General features: G+C 32.2%; 3 protein-coding genes across 5 annotated transcripts; 1 reads left to right on the forward strand and 2 right to left on the reverse strand.

The window, feature by feature from the left end:
• Positions 1-149: 149 nt before the first annotated feature.
• Positions 150-6,903, reverse strand: LOC112519301 (carotene epsilon-monooxygenase, chloroplastic). Of its 2 annotated transcripts, none has more exons than XR_003069908.1 (9): positions 6,365-6,903; positions 5,301-5,597; positions 3,520-3,717; positions 2,994-3,095; positions 2,474-2,618; positions 1,261-1,368; positions 1,066-1,148; positions 562-724; positions 150-388 (listed from the first exon to the last, which is right to left on the reverse strand). XR_003069908.1 is itself a non-coding variant. In XM_025127352.1 (9 exons), the coding sequence occupies exons 1-9, from the start codon at positions 6,875-6,877 to the stop codon at positions 329-331; spliced, it is 1,665 nt and encodes a 554-aa protein (XP_024983120.1). In that variant the 5' UTR covers positions 6,878-6,903; the 3' UTR covers positions 150-328. The 2 variants fall into 2 exon arrangements, 1 of the variants encoding a protein (XP_024983120.1); XM_025127352.1 differs by having other exon boundaries at positions 2,478-2,618.
• Positions 6,904-9,524: 2,621 nt separating this feature from the next.
• Positions 9,525-10,406, reverse strand: LOC112520176 (RING-H2 finger protein ATL52-like). Its single transcript, XM_025128476.1, has one exon. The coding sequence runs from the start codon at positions 10,404-10,406 to the stop codon at positions 9,525-9,527; it is 882 nt and encodes a 293-aa protein (XP_024984244.1).
• Positions 10,407-17,079: 6,673 nt separating this feature from the next.
• LOC112520278 lies at positions 17,080-20,397 on the forward strand. Of its 2 annotated transcripts, none has more exons than XM_025128586.1 (4): positions 17,080-17,219; positions 17,315-17,488; positions 17,747-17,962; positions 19,985-20,397. In XM_025128586.1, exons 1-4 carry the CDS (start codon positions 17,217-17,219, stop codon positions 20,186-20,188), a joined length of 597 nt encoding a protein of 198 aa, XP_024984354.1. In that variant the 5' UTR covers positions 17,080-17,216; the 3' UTR covers positions 20,189-20,397. The 2 variants fall into 2 exon arrangements, with proteins under 2 accessions (XP_024984354.1, XP_024984353.1); XM_025128585.1 differs by having other exon boundaries at positions 17,115-17,219; positions 17,312-17,488.
• Positions 20,398-21,852: the final 1,455 nt, after the last annotated feature.

A 21,852-nucleotide genomic window follows, 5' to 3' on the forward strand; every position in this document is an offset into this window, starting at 1 on the left:
TTACATTTTCAATGTCTGATTTGACTTAATTCTGACTTAAACAGAGTGTATATAGCAATCCCCTTATCGAAGACCTTCCACCCTTCATTATCAATACAAATCTTAACTTCCGTCGAAACAAGAAAGACCAACATGTGCTCTCCGATCTACTGTCGCATCAATCGTATTCGATATTAACTCATTTGGTTAACATGCTTCTCGATTCAAATTAACCAACTCGTTAAAATACAACGATACCTTACCTCGCGCTCTACAAGTTCAATTACGAAAAATACAAAAAAAATGGATATACGTATAGATTTACGATGAATCCCTGTGCGTACACGAACTACATTGAAGACATCGTTGTGGAATTTATTTGACGCTCTCTGATTTTCATGTACAAACCCTGCAAAAACCCAGAAACGTTTAGTTTCATGTCTCGAAAAAGAGATTGAGCTAAAATATACATTTTTGGCCGGAAAATGGAAGCAATGGCAAATACGATAGGAACAAGAGGTATAGCGGGCGAATAATTTTCTGGCCAAATATACGATAAAAAGATTGGCGTGAGAAAATTACGTTTGTTGTGTGAATCGTGGCGCCCGTTGTCATGTTAATCTTTTGATTCGGAACCAACTCGAAGTCCATGTTCTGCAAAAAGATTGCAAGAGCAACAATCGCTTCCAGCATGGCGAACTGATCACCTACGCATTTACGTGGGCCGCCGCTGAACGGGATGAACCTACAACGAAATAGGACATGATCTAACCGAAGGAAGAGATGGAATTGGATTTTTAAGGTCAAACACCTCGTTTTCAAACTTCAGAATAGATACAAGAGGGGAAAGTTCATTCAGAAATTGTAAATAATTTGAGAACCGTGAGAACTAACTATTCATGAATTATTCATAATAAATGTATCCAAATATTCATGAATATTATGCATTTTCAATTTTTCATCACCATATTCATTATGAATAGTTGGTTCTCAAATGAACTTTCCCCTACCAGATAATGCGATATACAAAAAGTTGACCCGAAACCTGTAAAAAATAAGCACGTTACGAAAAAGACACAAAATTACTTGTAATCGGTGTTCGTTTCATTTGGCACGGGCCCATCCAAGCCAAATCTTTCGGGTATGAATTCTTCAGCCCTTTCCCAGACCTTTAAAATTTTCAATGGGAAAAGTAGAATTCAGAATCACATCCATGTCTGAAATCAGAATAACAAAACAAAAAGCAGAAACCTTTATTTGTAACGTATCGTATAATCACACCTCGGATGAATGATGGATGTTATACACCGATATCATAATATCTTGACCAGGATTGACTTTGTAATTTCCAGGAAGCTCGTCTGCAACTTGAGCTCTTCTTATCAACACCTAACGAAGATGGTCTCAGAGAATTGTGGAATAATTTGGTAAACCTTAATTAAAAAGTGATTCTAGCCGAGGTGGGACTCTAACACGAGACAAAGATGTATGAGAGTGTCGTGTCCCAGGCAAAGATGCCCCGGATGATAGGCATTGGCTCAGATACCATGTTAGAATATGTGGAACCCCAATAGATTACTCTTCAAAAGAGCCCCTTAAGGAGTAACGGTGTAATCTCAGGCCAACCGTATCAGATATTGTCTGCTTTATCCACAGACTCACGGTTAAAAACGAGTCTGATAGAGGAGGTATCAAAACCCCTTGTAAAGGCTTTGTTCCCCTCCCCAACCAGTGAGGGATCTTACAATTTACCCCCTTGGGAGACCCGAACACCGGTTTGGTTCCTGACTCTAATACCATTTCTAACATCCCTAGTCAACCGTACCGGATAGTGTCCACTTTGTCCACACACCTGGACTCACGGCTTTTAAAACGCGTTTGATAGAGGAGGTATCAAGTTCCTTATAAAGGCAACCTTTGTTCCTTCCCCAACCAATGTGGGATCTAATAGTAATGGAGGTTCCAACATATATTGAAGAGAAAGTGTCCAAGTTAAGCCGATGTGGGACTCTAACACGCCCCTTCCATCGGAGGCTAGACTGACAAAGATGTCCAAGAGTGTCAAGTCCCAAGCAAAAAATTTCCCAGATGATAGATATTGGCTATGATACTATGTTAAAATATGTGGAACCCATTAGACTACTCTTCAAAAGAGCCCCTTAAGGAGTAACAGAGGTTCCAACATATATTGAAGAGTAAGTGTCCAAGTTTTGCCAAGGTGGGACTCTAGCACGCCCCCTCCAACTGAGGCTAAACAGACAAAGATGTTTGAGAGTGTCGAGTCCCGGGCAAAGATGTCCCAAATGGTAGACATTGGCTCTGATACCATGTTAAAATATGTGGAACCCATTAGATTACTCATCAAAAGAGCCCCTTATGAAGTGAAGGAGGTTCCAATCAATGTGGACAAATGTGAACTAAGGAGCTTTGAGTTATCGTTAGCAAGTCATCACTCGTGTGAGCCTAGTTTAGCATGGAAATAATGGTGTTTTACCAACCGGAGGATGCGGGTAGAGACGCATTGACTCATTTATGCATCGTGTCAGGAACTTGAGGTTCTTTATGTCTTCATAAGTCGGTCGGCGGCCTTGTAACACTCTGTCAACTTCTTCTTGCGCCTTCATTAAAGAAGATGGATCCTGCATAATCGAACATAACGATCCAAATTAAATGTATCAAAATCTTAAAGGTCAATAATGCACTCGTATAAAAGAGCATAGCTGTCCAAATATCCGAAAGTAAGATCTCGGAGGGGTAGCATGTACTCATCCCCTACCTCCCCAGGATGGAGAGGTTGTTTTTGTGAAGACCCCCGGTTTGGGCACGACGCAAAGTGTTATATATTTATATTTATAGGGTTGGGTTCAGGGGAAAACCACAAAAAAAATGGAAAACCGAGAAACACCCTAATAACCATTCATTTGTCCGTTATGCACGTGTGCATAAAAGTAATTGAAAATGTTTCCTGGTTTCTATGCTCAAATCACAAGTTTGCCGAATTGGTGAGGGGATACCTTACTTAAAAGATATGTAGTCCACGTTAACACTGAACCAGTGGTCTCGTGTCCAGCAACCAACATCGACAAAAGGTCATCACGTAGTTGTTCACTCGAAACCTAAGTGTAAAACAGAGAAAGAAGATTAACCATTAACAGAGACCAATATATATATACACACACATATGGTCAGGTTCAGGGAAAAACCACAAAAAAAATGAAAAAATGGAGGAACACCCTAGTAACCGTTCATCTAGACAATATGCACATGTGCATACAAAATAATTTGTAAGCAATTTGTCCGGTATGCACATGTATATAACATGCACAAGTGCATAGAAACCAAGAAATAGCTTCAATTACTTGTATGCACATGCGAATATTGTATAGATCGATTTAGATCACTGCTTTGACTAGAAAATCAAATAACAGACACGAAAACAATCAAGGTGCACCATGGTCCCTCAGTTTTTTTAGGATTAGGAAGTCTTTGTATGCAATTTTTCCGTTAAATGTACAAGGGACAATAAATTAGTTTGCAGACCTCCTCCCTGCTAGCAAGCAAGAATCGGAGGATGCTTGGATCTGCGTCGTTCACATAATCTTCCTCATTGATTCTTTCCCCTTCTTTTTCAACAATCTCCTTGCATTTCAAAATAAGCTCTTCCACAGTTTCTCTAATCACAGTAACTGCTTGTTCGGCTTTTATTTGTCTTGGAATGATCTTACATAATGCTTTAATCTGCATCAAAACCAAGCAGTCAAAATCGGCAACGAAACTAAAGCAAAAGAAGATGACAACCAAAGAGGTGTAAAATATTCGACTATTTGCTAAATATTTAAAATAACATTTAATCAACCAAATAAACCCCAATATATCCCACTTGGAGGTGGGACGGGACGTAAGCAGACCTGTCCTCTACCTCATATAGTAGAGCGGCTGTTTCTGTGAAGCCCTTCGTGGATAAAACTTGCTTAAAATTTTGTTGAGAAAGAAATAAGAAGAACATGAAAATAAGAAAAGGCAACGCTTAAAATAGCCTTTAATATAAACCAAATAGTAGAATTTTATGCCCCCAAATCAGAACTGCAAATTATGAATAGTGATCATGGTGTTAAACTAGGTCATTTTAACATCAAATTTCCCCCAAAAGGAGATGTTGCAATTAGTATGAGACATCCCGAAAAGAAAATGCGAGCAATTTGAGTGAGACGGAGGAAGTATTAGTTATCTTGTTGCATTCCCAAAAGTTTAAAGATCCACAAAACATTGTAGTTAAATAGTATTCCCTTCATCCCCAAATAAATACAGTGTTCTAACTAGATTCCATATCTGTAAGAGTCCATCTGTGTGGAGAAAACGGACAATATCTGATAAAGTCTATGCTTTTCATTGCGGTTCAATAGCAGTTATCGGTCATAAGCAAAATAACGGTGGTAGAATTGCAGTGGAAATTGCGGTTTTGATAATAGCACCGTAATTTACCACTATTGCACCGATATATGAGGTAAATAGCGGTTTGCTATACCCATATTTTCAGACTTTTGAATCTAATGCATACATTTTTGTCTTTTTTTTGCTTTTATTTTGATTTGGGCCCTTATTTTATTTTAATCCATTAATAGTCAACGAATATCATCCAACATCCAGTTTAGAAATTCTTAGAATCTTAGGTTTTCAATTTCTTCTATCATCGTCGATAGTCAACCTTCTTCGACATTTTTCGAGTTTTCTATCATTGTTTATGAACACTTTTCCTATTTTGTTTTGTGAAACTTGTTTAAGTTGATGTTTTGATGTTGAAACTATATTTTTAATTAATGCACATAATATGTTTATGTATGCATACATATATATTATATATATATATAATTCTAAGAAATATTATATGAACCATTATTTTTGGACCGCGATAACCGCTATTTCAAATATCAGTCTTGACTGCTATTTTATATTTTGACTGTTGTAACAACATAAGGTACAGTTGACCTGTGATGTTACAGATGGTCTCAGAGCCGGGAACCGGACTAGTGTGGGATCCCAAGGGGGGTGGATTGTAAAATTCCACATTGGTTGGGGACGGAAACGAAAGTTCCCTTATAAGGGACTGGATCAGACGTGTTTTAAAACCATGAGTCCAGGTGTGTGGACAAAGCGGATAATTTCCGGTATGGCTGACATGAGATGTTACAATATCAAACCAAAGGAAATGTTGCATTTATTTGGGAAGGCGAGAATAAATGCTAACTGGTTTGACCTCAAAAGTCAAAACAATGGCAACCATTTTTCGAAGTACATAAAACATGGTAGCTATAAGAACTTGCCTTCCAATATGGTAAGAGGTCGGTTGAACGGGCTTCGGCTTCTTTCAGTGCGGTGTAAACAGATTCAATCACAGGACTATCAGTAGTGAGGGAATCAAAATTGTAGTTAAATACTGCCAGACCAATAACATCAAGGGTTAATTGAGAAAACTGCTCCTCCATGTTAACAGAAGTGCCATTGAGTGCTAACGATTTGAGCTTGTCCACAAACCTCTGGGAACATTTGCAAAATACTCGATCAACTATTACTGATAAGTACTTCTTGTGAAGTGATGGAACTACAGCCCTCCGCCTTGCCTGTAAAGAATTAGAGTTTGCACTTTAAACTGAGATAGTAAAGTTCAAGTCTTTTTTTGGTTCTGATTTGAAAGAATCAAATAGGTTCACTAAAACTCCTTCGTATATATGACCAATATGCCTGAAAAACAATTGAATTCAACAAATAGTAACCGTTTCAAGGGGACAATCTATCAAAAACTAAAAATTATGTACAACCCATAAAAGCTTTTTCGCATTAAAATTAAGTTATGACAATTGTCCAGAGGAAAACCCAGAAAAATGAAAAACTGAGGAACACATTGGTAATTTTTCATCTGGACCTTATGCACATGTGAATACAAATAATTGAAGTTGTTTCTTGGTTTTTATACACATGTACATACCGGAAAAATTGCTTGCAAATTACTTATATGCATATGTGAATACCGACCGAATGGGTTACCAGGGTGTTTCCTAGTTTTTTATTTTTAGATGAACTATTACCATTTTTGGTTAGTGGGTGTTCCTTAGTTTTTCATTTTTTAGCGGTTTTCTGCTGAATATGACCCTAGTGTTTGTTTCCTACAGGCTACAGGTGTCTTCTTACAACAATTAACTTTCTAAGATCAAAAAGCATTAGCCTATGAAACATATGATTGTAAAGCAAAATATGTTCAACTGAAATTATCATCACAAGAACAACAACCAACCAAGAAAACCTACAACTACCACACAAACCAACACCAATTTCTGGTATAAATATCATATGCACCGATTATACGAACAAAACAGAAAGCAAAATTTACCGTCCAAAGTGAACCTTCAGCAATGGCGAAACCAGAACCAAACAAGAACTCAGACACCTCAGCAACAAGACCTTTAGCATACTTAGTTCCATAATTCCTCAAAACATGCTTGGCAATTAATGGATCACTAACAATCACGAAATTCCTTGGCCCAGCTGCTAATCTATAAATAGGTCCGTACTCATTCATCCATTTGAACAACGGAAGAAAAAGGGCTCCACCCAGAAGGTCCGATACATCTTCCAGCTTAGCATTTGCAATGGGTATGTTTGAATCGTCGGATTGGGTGGTGGAAAGGGAGCGAGTCAAGGCGGTGAGCCAATCTGGGCTGACCCATGACCCGTTTTTCGCGATGGAGCCGGGTTTGGATTTGGGTTTGTTCTCAATTGAAGATTTGATTGTTAGAGATCGATGGTTTGTAAATTGAATTGGAGAGTTCGATGGTACGGAGGAGAAACGGTGGCGGTTGTGGTGGAGAGTGGTGGTTGATAAAGAAGATAGTACGGAAGGCATGGTGTGAGGATGAAATCGTCCGTCTGCTCCCCACAAAAACAATATTTTCCACTTTTCGTTATTTACCGTTTTTGTTAATTTCCAGTAAATTACAAATCAGTCCTTCAACTATTTCTCACCGTCATAATTGATCCTTTAACTTTTACAATGCTCACAATTTCTACAAATTTTCCCTAGTTTAATCTCTGTGTCGATTCTCCTGAGTCCGATAACTTTAATCAAAAAGTAAAACTCGAAAACATAGACAACCTTTCATTGTTGGGATTTACAGTTGAATATTAAAGAGTCCATCCTCTCGGACTACTGAGTGGACATCTCAACCTGGGAGGGTGTGAGATCACGGCTAAGGAATCGGACGGTGTCACCATCATCCGACTCTACCTCAATCATATCTTCCTCAATATCCTTCGAAGTCCGCAGGGTAGATGGTTGTTTTTTTAATTTTCAATACTAAACCATTTGTTATGTTAATACGAGTCATGCCCTCGCATTTCTTTGATAACAACTAAATAGAAAATGTTTGTTATCTGGACCTAACATCAACACATGTGATGATCAACAGGTTTTACTTATGACATAGGAATTAAATATTGTTTTTTTGGATCAAATATCACTTTTGCATTTGATTTTGAATGTGAATATAAATTCAAGTGAAAGTTTCGGATATAATTAATATTTAGGTCATGTTTGATAATCATAAGTTATCTTATGAGCTAATTCATTTTCTTACTTTTTTAAAAAGAATCTGTTTAGATGATTATAAGCTAGTTTATTAAAACATTGGTTAGAATTACGTTTTAATAAGCTCCAAAGGTCAAAAGTGCCTGGAGACCCAGATTCGAATCCAAAGAGGAATAAAAATCTTCTTATGGTTACGGAGGTTCAAATGTAGTGACTTCGGGCTATCCGTGAAAGAGGTGGTCATTCTGGGATTAATCAGCTCAAATAACGGGTTGGATATCCAGATGAATAAAAAAAGATCATAAGCTTTATCATTATTATTTGTTATTAATTATTATAATACAAAGAATTTGGTTGGGTTTTTGGAACAATTAGAAAGTATGTGGTGGCCCATGTGGATAAACTTTCCATCTAGACATGGGCCTCCTTAAGCCCTATTATCAAGCCCATTAATTCAAGCAGGAAGTCCAGTCCAGGAGCAATAGACTTTGGCGCTTTTTTTATATTTAAAAGGATTATATTTAATTCCAACTGTTTATAATTTAAAAATTATATTTAATTCCAATGGTTTTATATTTTAAAATTTTTAATATAAATTATATTATTAAAATATTTAATACATATAATATCTTATAAAACTTTTAAATAAATTTCATATAAAATGATAATGTAATTTAACTTTATTGATTAAAATAAATGTTGAAAGCGAGTTTGATAAAGTCACGACAAGTTTGACTTTGACTTTGATGAACTTGTACACGATGTTGCAAGTGTACAGTTTTGACAGATCGAGAGTTTATGTATGTGGTTTATAAAAGGGCGTGACAACTGAGGCATTTCTCAAACAATCGAAGAGCATACATGATTAAAAAAGGGTTTTATATACCGTTGTGACATCATTTCCAGAACGGAGATATATGAAAAAAAGAGGTGCCTTCGGGAATGCGGACACAAGTGATGCATGACTGTCGTCAGCTCGTGCCGTAAGATAATGAGTTAAGTCCCACAACAAACGTAACCCTCGTGTTTAGTTTTCATCATTGAGTTTGGAATTGAACCATGTAGTATTGATGAATGATGAATGATGAATGATGAAACTTGGGAGCCGTTTACTAAGGTTTATTCGGTAAGTGCTTACCGGACAATTTTTTTCACCGGATGAATATAGCAAGGGCCAAGAATCTTATCTGGTAAGAACGATGATTATGATAGAGAGTCTTACCCGGTAAGTGAAGATGACGACTCTTACCCGGAGAAACGCTTATCGGATAAATTGTTGCATAGGATATTGTTTTGATTTACTACAGCCTTATCCGATAAAAATAAATTATAATATTGATTCTTACTGGTAATAACTTACCAAGTAAGCATTTAGGTAAACGATACTTTTGGTTGTCAAAAATTGATCAGATAAAGAACAAGTATAGAAAGTTATCAATACTTAACACTAAAATACTTGAATGGCAAAACAAGCCCCTAAACTATACATAATTTACAAGAACCACAAAAGGGAAATCTTGTAGCTTCAGAAATGATCCATACGGTGATCGATGTGATGCTAAGATGGGTACTGCTTCTCACATTGATTGAAGAAGGATATCAATGCATGTCGTGACGATGATTGCCCAAACTCGATCAATAGTCGCACAATTTACCAGATAATCATGAAACCAGTATATTTTAACGCTTCAGATGATGACATCATATTTTTTTTAACAGAATTGCACAATTAACAACTTACCGAAGCTCGAAAACTAAAGAAACCATATCTAAGATGACGAACTCGGTCATCTGTTTATTGACGTATCCCGAGTAATTCACTCGGTGATATCATTTACGTTATGAATTTACAAAAACTAGAGCCGAAGGGCGATCGGGTTTGTTTACAAGAATTAGCAATCTCCCATTTGTAATCCTAGATTCGATATTATATTTAGAATCGTCGAAAAATGTATATCTATCGATCTCAATACGGAAGAATCCCACTCCCTTGTTCTACACACATTCGAGAAATCGATTGCTTCACCTTCGACGATACACGTTGAAAACGCTTAACCGGTTCGTCTCTAAACGAGAAATAATACGAACAATCTCTTCCCACATTATTGTCTACATGGATATCGATCGTTACACAACTACTTTCCCCCATCGATAACGATCGTTTCAACTCCATTCCCGATAACCTCCCTTTCGTCTCCCTCGGCAAAACCAAAGAATTACAATGCCGAAGAACCATGCGCGGTCCGGATGCGGATTCATCCACAGATCCATCCGCATTCCTATCCCCATCCGAAACCTCGATCGTGGCATCGGTTTGATCATCACATTCTTGTTCCGGTCCAGAACCAACAGACCGATCGTCCGACGACGCTCCGACGGACGATCGGCAAATCGGACAATTCCGAACCTCGTCATCCGGTGCAACCACCGAGACTCGACAAACCGGACAACTCGTGTGAGCGACGAACCATTCATCGATACACGAAACATGAAACACATGCTTACAATTCGGCAACAACCGAACCTGATCCCGGTTTTCAACATCCCCTAAACAAACCGCACATTCGCATTGATCGGAGTTCGAATCAGTCTTGATGTACGTGATTATCGGGATATTCAAAAGGGTCTTTTCATCAACTCCGGTGGGTACTCCGGCACCGGCGAAAGCCTGCAACGACGCCATTCTTGCAGCATGCGTTCTCATACAGTATCGAACCACAAGAAGATGATACATAAGTATGGCTAAAGCAGTAGCACCGATACCCATAATGGAGATAAGTAAAGGAGTAAAGAAGGAATTTGTGGAAAGGGTTTGTGAGGTTGAAGATGATATCTCTTCCATCGCCATTAATGGATGTAACAATTAAGCTTAAGATCTATGGATGGATGGAAATGTGGTGGTTTAGTGGTTTGAAAATGGAGGTGTATGGCAATTGGGCCTATGAATTTAAGTATGGTAGAAGATGGGTAGTTTTGATGGGAAACAGGTGGCGATTTTGAAGGGGAAAAAGGGGTTGGTTGTATCATGTATGTTGTTGATGATGGTGAGGTTTGTGGTGAAGAAATAGCCAGGTGGCATGATTTCAAAGAGGGGTGGAGTGAGTTGGCCTATTATAAAGATAGAAATATTGATGCTTTCTACTTTCGATTATCGCTCACAGAAAAGATTGCCGCCGGTTATGTGTAACCGGGTAGTCTATGAACCCATGTCACATGATTTCAAGTATACGTGTTTATGTGTGGGGCGAACCGTTATACCCGGTCCATTCGATCTATTAGAAATACGAGTTTCAACAATCATTATCGAGAAATAGATGAATCCCGGTTTACTCGTTAAAATTAGGGATGGCCAAATCAGTCCGGTCCGGGTAAGGACCGGTTATGGGACCGAAAACCGGGACCAGTTGGGGTTTTTGGTAGTTTCGGGGGACCGGGACCGGTTATGGGATCGGCCCGGCCCGAATATTCAAATAATTTTATAAATAAATGTATTTTCAAATAATTTTATGATGTATTTTTATAAGACAATGTAATTTTAATTATATTAAAACGTATTTTTAAAGTGTATTTGAGTGACACAATTGTAAATTTTATAATGTATTAAAAATATATATCATTAAAAAACTTATTTTTTAATGCCGGGACTGGCGGCCCATAACCGGTTATGAAGTACCTTGACCAGTCCTATCATTTTCGACCGGGACCGGTTATGAGAAAGTTTGAGACCGATTAGGCATGGCCCGATCGGCCCGGTACCGGTTTTTGGCCATCACTAGTTAAATTTGACGGACGGACATACACAATGTAAAAATAAATATGGATAGGTCCGTCCAACCTGTTTATATTTTATAATTAATATTTTTTTACCATCAAATAAAATTATACTAGTATATTTTAAATTAAATTATTAAATATATAAGATGAAATTCTTTAGTTATTCTTGAGAACTCAAAGGGCTAAAGAGATGTTTGTTTATCTCTTAATGATCTCATAAGAGGTCCAACTCTTAATTTTATTTTTCATTTTTTTTTTCAACTTGTTGAGATCCATGTGTTATTTTAGTTTGCTTAAAATTTTAATTGCAAAACGATGTTTTTTCTTTATTTTTCGATTCCATGATTATTAATTAATTGTTAGTGATCAAGTTTATAGATTTATAAGAGTTATATTTTTTAAGTCTGTTAGCTCGTGGACAAGTCCGACCCGTTTATAGGACGGGGCAATGGCAAGTTGTCAAACCCGAAAAAAAAATGTTTGGGTTTATAATATTAGGCTCGTTGACAAAAAAAAGTTAGGCCCGACACGGATCCAACCCAGACCTACAAATGATCACCTTTAATTTCACGTGAGTTAATTAAATGATATTAAATGAGTTTTTAATTAAATTCATGATTTTATGATTATATAAGAAAAATAGGTTTATACTTATTAAAAGATTATGGATTTAATTAAAATCTCATTTAAGGTTATATACTTAAAATTTTCCTATAGTGATTTCTCGTCAAAGAATAAATGTATATAATAAAAATGATATACAATTTTATATTTTTATATATAAATACTATATTATAATATATTTAATAAAAACACTTAAAAATCATTTTTTATGCATTAAGTATTGGTTATTGATGCATATTAAAACATTTGACAAAAACTCTTAAAAACAATTTTTTATGCACGAAGTATTGGTTATTGATGCATATTAAAACATTTGACAAAAACTCTTAAAAACAATTTTTTATGCACGAAGTATTGGTTATTGATGCATATTACTTAAAATTCAAGATTACAAGTAAATTGTACATAAATACAACTTATTAAACCTCAATTTTTGAATTCGTGTAACTAACTGCATATAAGCATAATCATATAAGAATAAACATGTCATTTTAAATATAAAGAATCTAAAATATAACTAGGATAATTATTGAATTATAACAAAATATTTAGTTATCATCTTTATAAAAAATTATATTATTAAACCAAAAAGAAATTGTTTCGTTATAATAACGAAATTAAATTGTAACAAAAAATTTGAATCAATAAATTACACAAAAACGAAAACTTGTAAATAGTTAATTTGATACTAATACAAATATATTTTTTCAAAATTTTAATTATAGTATCTTAAAATTTATAATTTATTTAAAAATAAAAATATTATCATGTTCTCAAAACCACATAAAACTGTATTATATCGACAGAGACAAAGAATAAAATTAAACAATAAAAGCGAGATGTATCTTGCTGTATTGCGTGAGTACTCTTCTAGTATGTATATACATGTATGTGTGTGTGTATGTATGTATATGTATACATATACACACATGGATTTAATTTAAAATCTCATTTAAAGATCATATACCTAAAAATCTCTTGTGGTGATTTCTCGTCAAAGAATAAATGTATATAATAAAAATGATATGCAATTTTATATATAACATTTTCAATAGTTATATTAAAATAGAAAAAAAGTGTTTTTAACAACTTTTTTACTTTAACAACTATATTATCTTATATCCTGTAANATATATATATATATATATAACATTTTCAATAGTTATATTAAAATAGAAAAAAAGTGTTTTTAACAACTTTTTTACTTTAACAACTATATTATCTTATATCCTGTAAAAATCTGTAACTAGAGATAGAAATTATTATTTTAATATTTCCATCAATAAAAGGTTTTGAAAATAAATGTTTAGTAGAGAGAATACAATTTTATTAAATGTATTGAATATTTTAATAATATGATTAATGTTATAATTGCTAAAATAGAATATTTTTTGGAGTTTAATGCAATTTTTTAGAGATTTTGATCTTTAATACTCTATTTTAGAAGAAAAATAATATAGCATAGCTGTTGGAGACGCTCTAATGTTCTTTTTTTTTCTTCCTATTTTGTTAAATCTTTATTTTAACATAGCTGTTAGAGATGCTATATTATACTTTTTAAGTAACTAGATTTTGGTGACACTTTACCCTTTGATAACAAAGAGAGATTTTTTCATCTCATAATTAAGGTAGAATGAGAAAATAAAAACTTGCGGTTAAAAATGAATACTTATTCTGAGACAAATAAAAATAGAAATGTGAACATTAAATTTGGGACGGAAAAAGTAGTTTTACACTTCATCCGTCCCAAAATAAATATTCACAATAAAAAGGCATACAGTTTTAAAAAGATGTAATCTTTACAATTTTAATTTATTTTAACTAATTATGAAATGAACTTTATTCGAAAATTCAACTAACTTTTTTAAAAATTGGTATTTTCCATAAATGATAATTTTCAACAATTTTTTTTTTTAAATTTTATTGAAAATATATAAAGATTAAAAAGATAAAATTACAATCAATGCCTAATTTGAAGAATGACTCGAGTGATAAAATAAATGAAAAAAAAATCCATAAAAGTCTAAACAACTTTTTACATTATGATTTGATTATGTTTTTAATAATGAAAAAGTTAAATGTAACACTTTATTCCATACTTGAATTTAATCAACATATTTCATATAATATTAAATATAATAATTACACACTCGTCACATACATCCAAATTACTACATATAAAAGCAGCTACAATTTTTTCATTTACACCAAGTAAATGACTTGCAGATATAATAAGTTTTTAAGTACATGCATAATAACAGCTTCCCAAAATTTTACAGATGTAAAGTAATCATAATTTCTTTCACATATTCCTCTTTCCCTTACTCTTCATACGTGTCTGACATGTGATGCACATTTTTAAACACAAAATGAGAGTTAGATTTAGAGATCAATCGCAAAGAAAACCGTTTTTGACATGTAACTCAGTTGGTAAAAAAGTGAGACGAGTTTACTCAAATACAAGCCAAGTGTTGGGTTCGATCCCAACCCCCCTCGTTAGCCTCAACTACTGAGTGAGTCAAAAAAATGTCTTTTACATTGATATCCTTAAAGACATGTTTCATATGAATTTTTTTTGAGGTCGTCGATAATCCAATTTTTGCATGATCTGCAAAGAAACTAATTATAAAACATAAACGTAGATCTTCTAATCAACGACAATCTCAGTCAAACTTTTACCCGATTAGTTAATCATCAATTCTTAAAATCACAATGAACACCTGATAACTAATGCTTTTAGCAAGGAGTTGTTATAAAAAAATATTTTTATAAGAATATCTCTAGCAGTTTTTTCGTAATTATTTTAAAATAATAAAGAAAAAGTCATAATTTTTAAAAAATATATATAACTTTAACAGTTTCTCGTTTCACAAATTCCAACATTAATTTTATTATTAAAATATTTATCTTTTTATCTTCAAAAAACTTTTTGTATTTAATAGACAGTTAGATAAAAGAAAATACTTTATCTCGCTCTCTCTTGAAAGAGAAGAAAATAAATAAATTTTTATGTTTTTAAGCGACAGAAAAATGAACGAAAATATATCATTTTGCAAAAGGCAAATTGCATGAAAAAGTAACGTACTTTAATTTGATTCTTATTTTGGGTAACGTACTTTCAAAACTTTCATTTTGGTACCTAAGATGTAAAATTTTAAACATTTAAGTACCCGGGTAACTGGTTGAAGTATTAACCGATTATCATGCTGATGTGACGAGTGATGTGGTATTCAACTTGGTATTATTTGCTGACGTGGTCAGTGACGTGAATTTTTTAAATATAAAATTAGTCTTTTTTTAATATAATTTTAGTCTTCAAGTAGTTACCCGGGTACTTAAATGTTAAAATTTTACATCTTTAGGTATCAAAATAGAAGTTTTGAAAGTACGTTACCCAAAATATAAATCAAGTTAAAGTACGTTATTTTTCATGTAATTTGCCCTTTTACAAATGAGCTAAATAAAGTAGCAACATACTTTCATAAATTTTCTTATTATAACATTCTACTTTTATTTTTCTACAACAATGTACTTTTAAATTATTTTTTATTAAAACATTACACTTTAAAAAATCTACCAATTATAGCAATTAGTAACATGTTACATTTTAAACCGGTTAACCCATTGACTTTTTTTTTGCTTGTGTGGCTTTAATAAAGTGATGTGGATGACACATCAATTTGATGACTTAATAAAAATAAAAATAAAAACATATTTCAAATAATTATTAGTGATTTTTATTTTTTATTACTATGATTTAAAAAGCCATTTAATTTTTTTTATTAAGTTGCAAACAAATTAAATATTTTAGAATAAAATATTTTTAATTAAATATGCTATATTATTTTCGAAATACATTTTATTTGTAAAAAAATAACACTTTTTATTTTATATTGTTCAAAAAACTTTTTAAAAAATAATATTTTTTTGATAAAAAAGAACGATTATTATTTTCTTAAAAAAAAAAACACATATTTTTGTAAAAATTATTAGCGAGATAAGTCATCTTATACTAATTTTTTTAATATTGGTATATTAATGAACAATTTAGAATTTTCTTAATTCATTTAACATATTTATTAAATAAAATGTAAAATATATAAATATTAAAATTAATAGTATATTGTTTAATAAGAACTAGTAGATGTTATAATAAAATATTTTTGAAAGTACAATGTTGTAATAAGAAAATCACATCACTATAATACATGTGAACTACCTGCGTGGACAATGAGGTGACATAGAAACCTGATATATAATGGGTAAATTTAAATTAATAGGTTACCTAATGCTATAATGAGTAAATTTTTCAAAGTACAATGTTCTAATAAAAAATAGTTTAAAAGTTTATTGCTGCAATAAGAAAACTAGAAGTATAATGCTATAATAAAGAAATTTATGAAAATAGATTGTTATTTTGTATATTTTGTTCTTTTACAAATATACCTTTATTTATTTTATAGTGAAATGTATTAATGAGTAGATGAGTAATTTTATAATTTTTTTTAATTATTATAATTTTTTTTCTTTTATTTCCTTCTCTTTCCTTCTACATTTAGGAATAAACTTTTGGGAGGAAAGTCAACATGATTTTCTTTCTTTTTCCGGTTTCCCTTCCATAAAAACTCGAGAACACAAGATTTTTTTTCTTTACTCTGCTATTTTTCTTCCCTCCCCCTTTTTTAAGAAATAGAGTTGAAATTTACCGTTAAACGCTCATCGAGTAAGTGTTTAGATAAACGGTTCCTTAATTAGACTTGTTTGAGTAACTTTGATTTTTTAAGCATAAATTATGTTCCTTACGTCTCAAAATAAATGTTGACAAGAAAAACGACACGAGTTTTTAAATACATAATTGTTATATTTTTTTAAATAACTAAATGAAACTATGTTGTAAATAGGCATACAACAAAATTTCCAATGGCGTGGTTATTCGTTTCCAAAAAGGTGTAGGGGTCAAAATGAAAATGATAATAGTATAAGGACCGAAAATGCCATTTTATCATAAAATAAGGGGCTACAATTATTTTGTTAATAATAGAGAAGGGTGCTTCCTTTTGTCCATTATCTATTACAGGATTATTTTGTTGATGACTTCTAGGTTACAAGTTGTTTATAGTCTCCCTCTCTCTCTCTCTCTCTTCTCTCTCTCTAAACTTTCCATCTTTCTCTCTCTAACAAAATTTCTGAACAATCTTCCTTTTTTCTGATCGGTGCACGTACGAGCTTCAACAATCCATAACGATTCCTCGATTTCCCAATGGTAATGTGTATATATCACTAACTGATTATGTGTATGTGTGTGTTTTGCGATGATGAATCTGTGGTTTAATCGATCGGCGGATCAATGCGCAGCAGCAACTGGTGCAGCCATGGCTGGAGAAGCTGCTATCGACGGAATTCTTCTCGGTGTGCCGGACGCACGGAGACGCCGCTAGAAGTGAGCGCAATATGTTCTGTTTAGATTGCAATGACGAAGCATTCTGCTTCTACTGTCGATCTTCTCGTCACAAAGAGCATAAAGTCATTCAGGTCGGTGTGTGTTCCCTGCGTTAATTTCTCATTGTTTGCTCTCTTTTTTCACGCATTCATAAACTGAAAATCTCAGGCGTTCGATGATTTTACTTGCAATGTAGCATAACAATGTTATCGATCTCCATGACTATAATTTCTCGCATTTCTCGAATTAGTCAATTCGTAGTTATATGATAACGAGGTGTGTGTTTGTTTATTTTGAGAAATCAATCTGGAAATTGAGTTATTTTCTCCCAAAATTGAACGAATGCACAGATAAGAAGATCGTCGTATCATGATGTTGTGAGAGTTTCAGAGATCGAAAAGGTGTTGGATATCGGTGGTGTTCAAACATATGTGATAAACAGTGCGAAAGTCTTATTTCTAAACGAGAGGCCGCAACCGAAATCAGGGAAAGGGGTTTCTCGCATTTGCGAAACTTGTGGGAGGAACCTCTTGGATACTTTTCGTTTCTGTTCACTCGGCTGTAAGGTTAGCCTAATCTCCAACTCTCAATTACTTAATTATTATTAATTAATTTTATCAATAGTTAATTGTCTTTGCTTCACATTGTTAGACATCACAACTCACAATATGAATTGGCATTCACTCATTATGCTCATCACTTTATCATACATATTTATATGTACATATCATAAGCCAATCCATCATCCACCAATGATACATAATTTTATATATATAATCATACATGCATTGTTTATTACTCTTTTTATCCTTAACAAAAAAAATAAGAGGTGTATAAAATTTATTTAAAAAATACAATGTTTTCTTTTATGATAAGTTTTTAATGCAGATTTATTTATTTTTTGTCATTAATTAATAATAAATGTTTGACATTACTAACTTTGATTTTCACCCACGAAAGTATCTTTTACTCTGGCACGTGTAATTGAATGAGTATTTCTTGAAGACGACGATGAATAAATATATTACATTATGTCAATATTTAGTCTTTTATCATCTATTATAGTAATTTCTTAATCACCTTTTAGGAATTTTTTTAAGGATCTGTTTAACAAATATTTACCCGGTAAGTGTTTATCGGTAAAATTTAACCTTATCATTGACTTACCAGGTAAGATTTTAGTCCACAAAAACGGTATCGTATGCAACAATTTACCGGTAAACGCTTAACGTGGTAAGAGTCGTCGCCCTCACTTACCGGGTAAGACTCTTGGTCCTTGTGTTACTCTTACCGGATAAGATTTTTGGTTCTTTCCATATTCATCTGGTAAGGTAATGTGACTTGGTGTTCACTTACCCGAATAAGCATTTGGTAAACGGCCCCTAAATAATACATAAGATTTCTTAATAAAAAATTATAATGATTCTAAATATGAATAAGAATTTTAAAAGGAAATTGCTATAATATCACATCAACATTTTTTTGTCGATGTAACAGTGAATAATATATAAGAAATTGTATGTTGTAATTTCTTAACATGAATTCTATTCGGTATTTAATACCCCTTTTTATAAGGAGGTATGTATGTGAGTAAGGGAGGGTTTAAATAGAATCCATTTTTAATAAGAAATTGTTTTATATCACATTATATTTTTTTGATGTTTTTAAAAGTTTATAAAAATTGTATGAATAATTTTTTTCAGATAAGATTTTAGTTATAAAAAATAAATAAATAATCTAATCATTAATTGTAAAGGATTTAACATTAATATATTGACAAATATTAAAAAATGTAAAATATAATAAAAATATATTACATAATAAAAATACAAGTTTTAACACATATATAATTACATCATTATTGATTTAATTTTTTAATGCATACTTGAAAACACATGTCAAATAATTAAAATATTTTATAAACTAAAATAAAATATTTAATTTAATTTATTTATTTTATAACAATTATTTAACTAATAAATTATTTGATATTAAGTTAATTAAAATAAAATTTTATATGATAAGGTGCATCTAAAAATTTGGTTACAAATATATATATATATATATAATAATAAAAAATAATTTGTAGATGATTTTTAAAGATAGAATTTAACGGTTAAGAAATTGTGGTGCGGTGGATGGTAATAATTAGTTCACCCGTATGGATACAAAATCTCAACAAATATTGGTTGATCTAAAAACCACATCTGAATAATTGAATTAATAGGTGTTTCTCCCAACTTTATGGCAATCAGCATAGTGATGGATAATGATTCGACATCATACCCTTTTGGTTTCACTTTGACTTAATAATGCATAACTAGTACTTTTTATTCACGACTTTTTTTTTTTTTTTGCCTTTTTTACTTCAAATGTAAAAGTTTTTTCTTTTTCATTCAAAGTTACTATTGATATTTTTACTTCGGTTGTAAAAGTTTATTTCAATATAGAGTTATTATAAAAAAAATAAACTAATCAATGGTTATTTAGAAGCAGATAACATATTCTAATTTTCATTTTGATAGTAAAATTTAACTGATATTAAGATGGGGGTATTTATTTATGTTTTAAATTATTTATATATATAGCTTGTTGGGATAAAGAGAAATGGAAATGCAAGCTTTATGTTAGAAGGGGTATCATCAACAACAAGAGGAGTAATGTCATCATCCACAACAAGAACAAGAAGAAGAGGGATGATGATGGATGAAGAAGAACAACACATTTACCCTGCCACACCTCCTTCTTCCACTAGGAGAAGAAAAGGGGTTCCTCATAGGGCTCCTAATTAAGAGAAGCATAAGCATAACATATAACCAACTAAATTACTCAAATACCCCTCAAAAGCAAAAAAAAAGAAGCAAATTAAATACCCTACTCATCGCCATTGACAATCTCATTCACCATCTCCTTTCTACCCCACCATTTATTCTTATTCTCAACTTATTGTATTATTTGATTTGGGGAGAAAGGTGAAATATGGTAAAACTATGAAATAATCAAACCAAGTGCTTTCATTTTGATTCTTTGTGTATTTGGTTTTTAGTATAAAATAGAATCTGTTTCTAAACATTAAGTATTCTTTTTTATTATTACTGAAGTTTCTTCCGAATTGGATCCTTTTATTTAACATTATCATGTGATGTTTAAATATGAGCATGTTGAAGACCGATCCAGGTTTGTTCGAAAAAGCCCAAACCTAGTAGTCCCGTGAAGCTCGGTCTAGGCCAGCTAAATTTTTTTTGGTAGCCTAATCTAGAAAAGTTTTAAAAAGTGTAGTTAAGCCGATTAAGCTTGAATTGGAAAGGTCTGATCGAGCATTTTTTTTCAACCCCAAAAGCTAGCTCGGGTCTTATTTTTTGTTTGCTAAAAACATTCTTGGAAGCCCAGTTCCAACCTGTAAAGACCTAAGCCTTGTGCATCTCTATCTTTGAGAGAGGAAGAGCGAGTCTTTAACTAAAAGTGTCATTTAAATAGTTGAGATTTATTCGGGTGCAACTAAAAATCAATGAGTTTGATTTTTTTACATTCATGATTGTTTAATGAATTAATGTTCAAATGAAAACTATAATTATTATAGTAATTTAGAACCAACTATTTCATGTATGTATTATACATGATGAATATCATGTATTCTTATTAATAATGATATCATCCATTTTCGTCATGAAAATCATGTAATTTTATTATGAATAAATTTCGGGATTAATATTTGTCCCGACATCATCATGAATACACACATGAATAGTTGCTCCGAGGTTATCATTAATGGTTTTCATTTGAACATTCCCTATATATCCATTTTAATAAGATAAAATGACATGACAAGATATATGACGATACACAAGGAGTTATGGCATGGACGGACCCATAGAAAGGCATACGGTGGTACACGCCACCATATTATCTCTCTACTGAAAAGTTAAAATTTTTACGTTTATGAAAGATGCAACCGTATCTTTTTCTCAATTATCAAATACAAATTGTTATAAATTTGTAATAGAAAAAAAAAACCAATAAGAAATATATTTTATTTGCCTTTTTACAATTTAACAATACACAAATCACTTAATAAAAAAGAAAAATATTAAATAAAATTGTAATTTGGTGTTGCCTCCCTTAAATTGAGTTGTAAATAGCAATTAATAATATCTTTAGATTCTGTCGTATGAGTTGTAAATAGCAATTAAGAATATCTTCAGATTCTTTATAACAGATATTTTACTGTAATAGATTCTTTATATTGTTATTTAAAATTGAGAATAAAAAAAACTTAAAGTTCATATGCTTCTCTAAATTTAAGATAAGGAGAAAAAAATGATTTTTTATTTAATTCTTATAAGATTAAATTATTATTATTTCATATAAAGTTTTTCAAAAAAAAAAAAGTCAAATGGACTTTGACTTAGTGATACGTGAGTCTTTAGCCTCATAACAAGTCAGAGGATCAAACCTC

This window comes from Cynara cardunculus (assembly GCF_001531365.2).
Source record: "Cynara cardunculus var. scolymus isolate 2C chromosome LG 10, CcrdV1, whole genome shotgun sequence".
NCBI classification, from domain to species: Eukaryota; Viridiplantae; Streptophyta; class Magnoliopsida; order Asterales; family Asteraceae; genus Cynara; species Cynara cardunculus.

Excerpts from the sequence above, each read along its gene's own strand:
- LOC112519301 (XM_025127352.1), bottom strand. The coding sequence starts at position 6,877 with ATGCCTTCCGTACTATCTTCTTTATCAACCACCACTCTCCACCACAAC. Across the intron at positions 1,149-1,260 it reads ACATCCATCATTCATCCGAG|GTCTGGGAAAGGGCTGAAGA; the intron begins GTGTGATTATAC and ends AAAATTTTAAAG. Across the intron at positions 389-561 it reads CCACGATTCACACAACAAAC|GGTTTGTACATGAAAATCAG; the intron begins GTAATTTTCTCA and ends GGGTTTTTGCAG.
- LOC112520176 (XM_025128476.1), bottom strand. The coding sequence starts at position 10,406 with ATGGCGATGGAAGAGATATCATCTTCAACCTCACAAACCCTTTCCACA.
- LOC112520278 (XM_025128585.1), top strand. Across the intron at positions 17,489-17,746 it reads AAGAGCATAAAGTCATTCAG|ATAAGAAGATCGTCGTATCA; the intron begins GTCGGTGTGTGT and ends ACGAATGCACAG. Across the intron at positions 17,963-19,984 it reads TCTGTTCACTCGGCTGTAAG|CTTGTTGGGATAAAGAGAAA; the intron begins GTTAGCCTAATC and ends TTATATATATAG.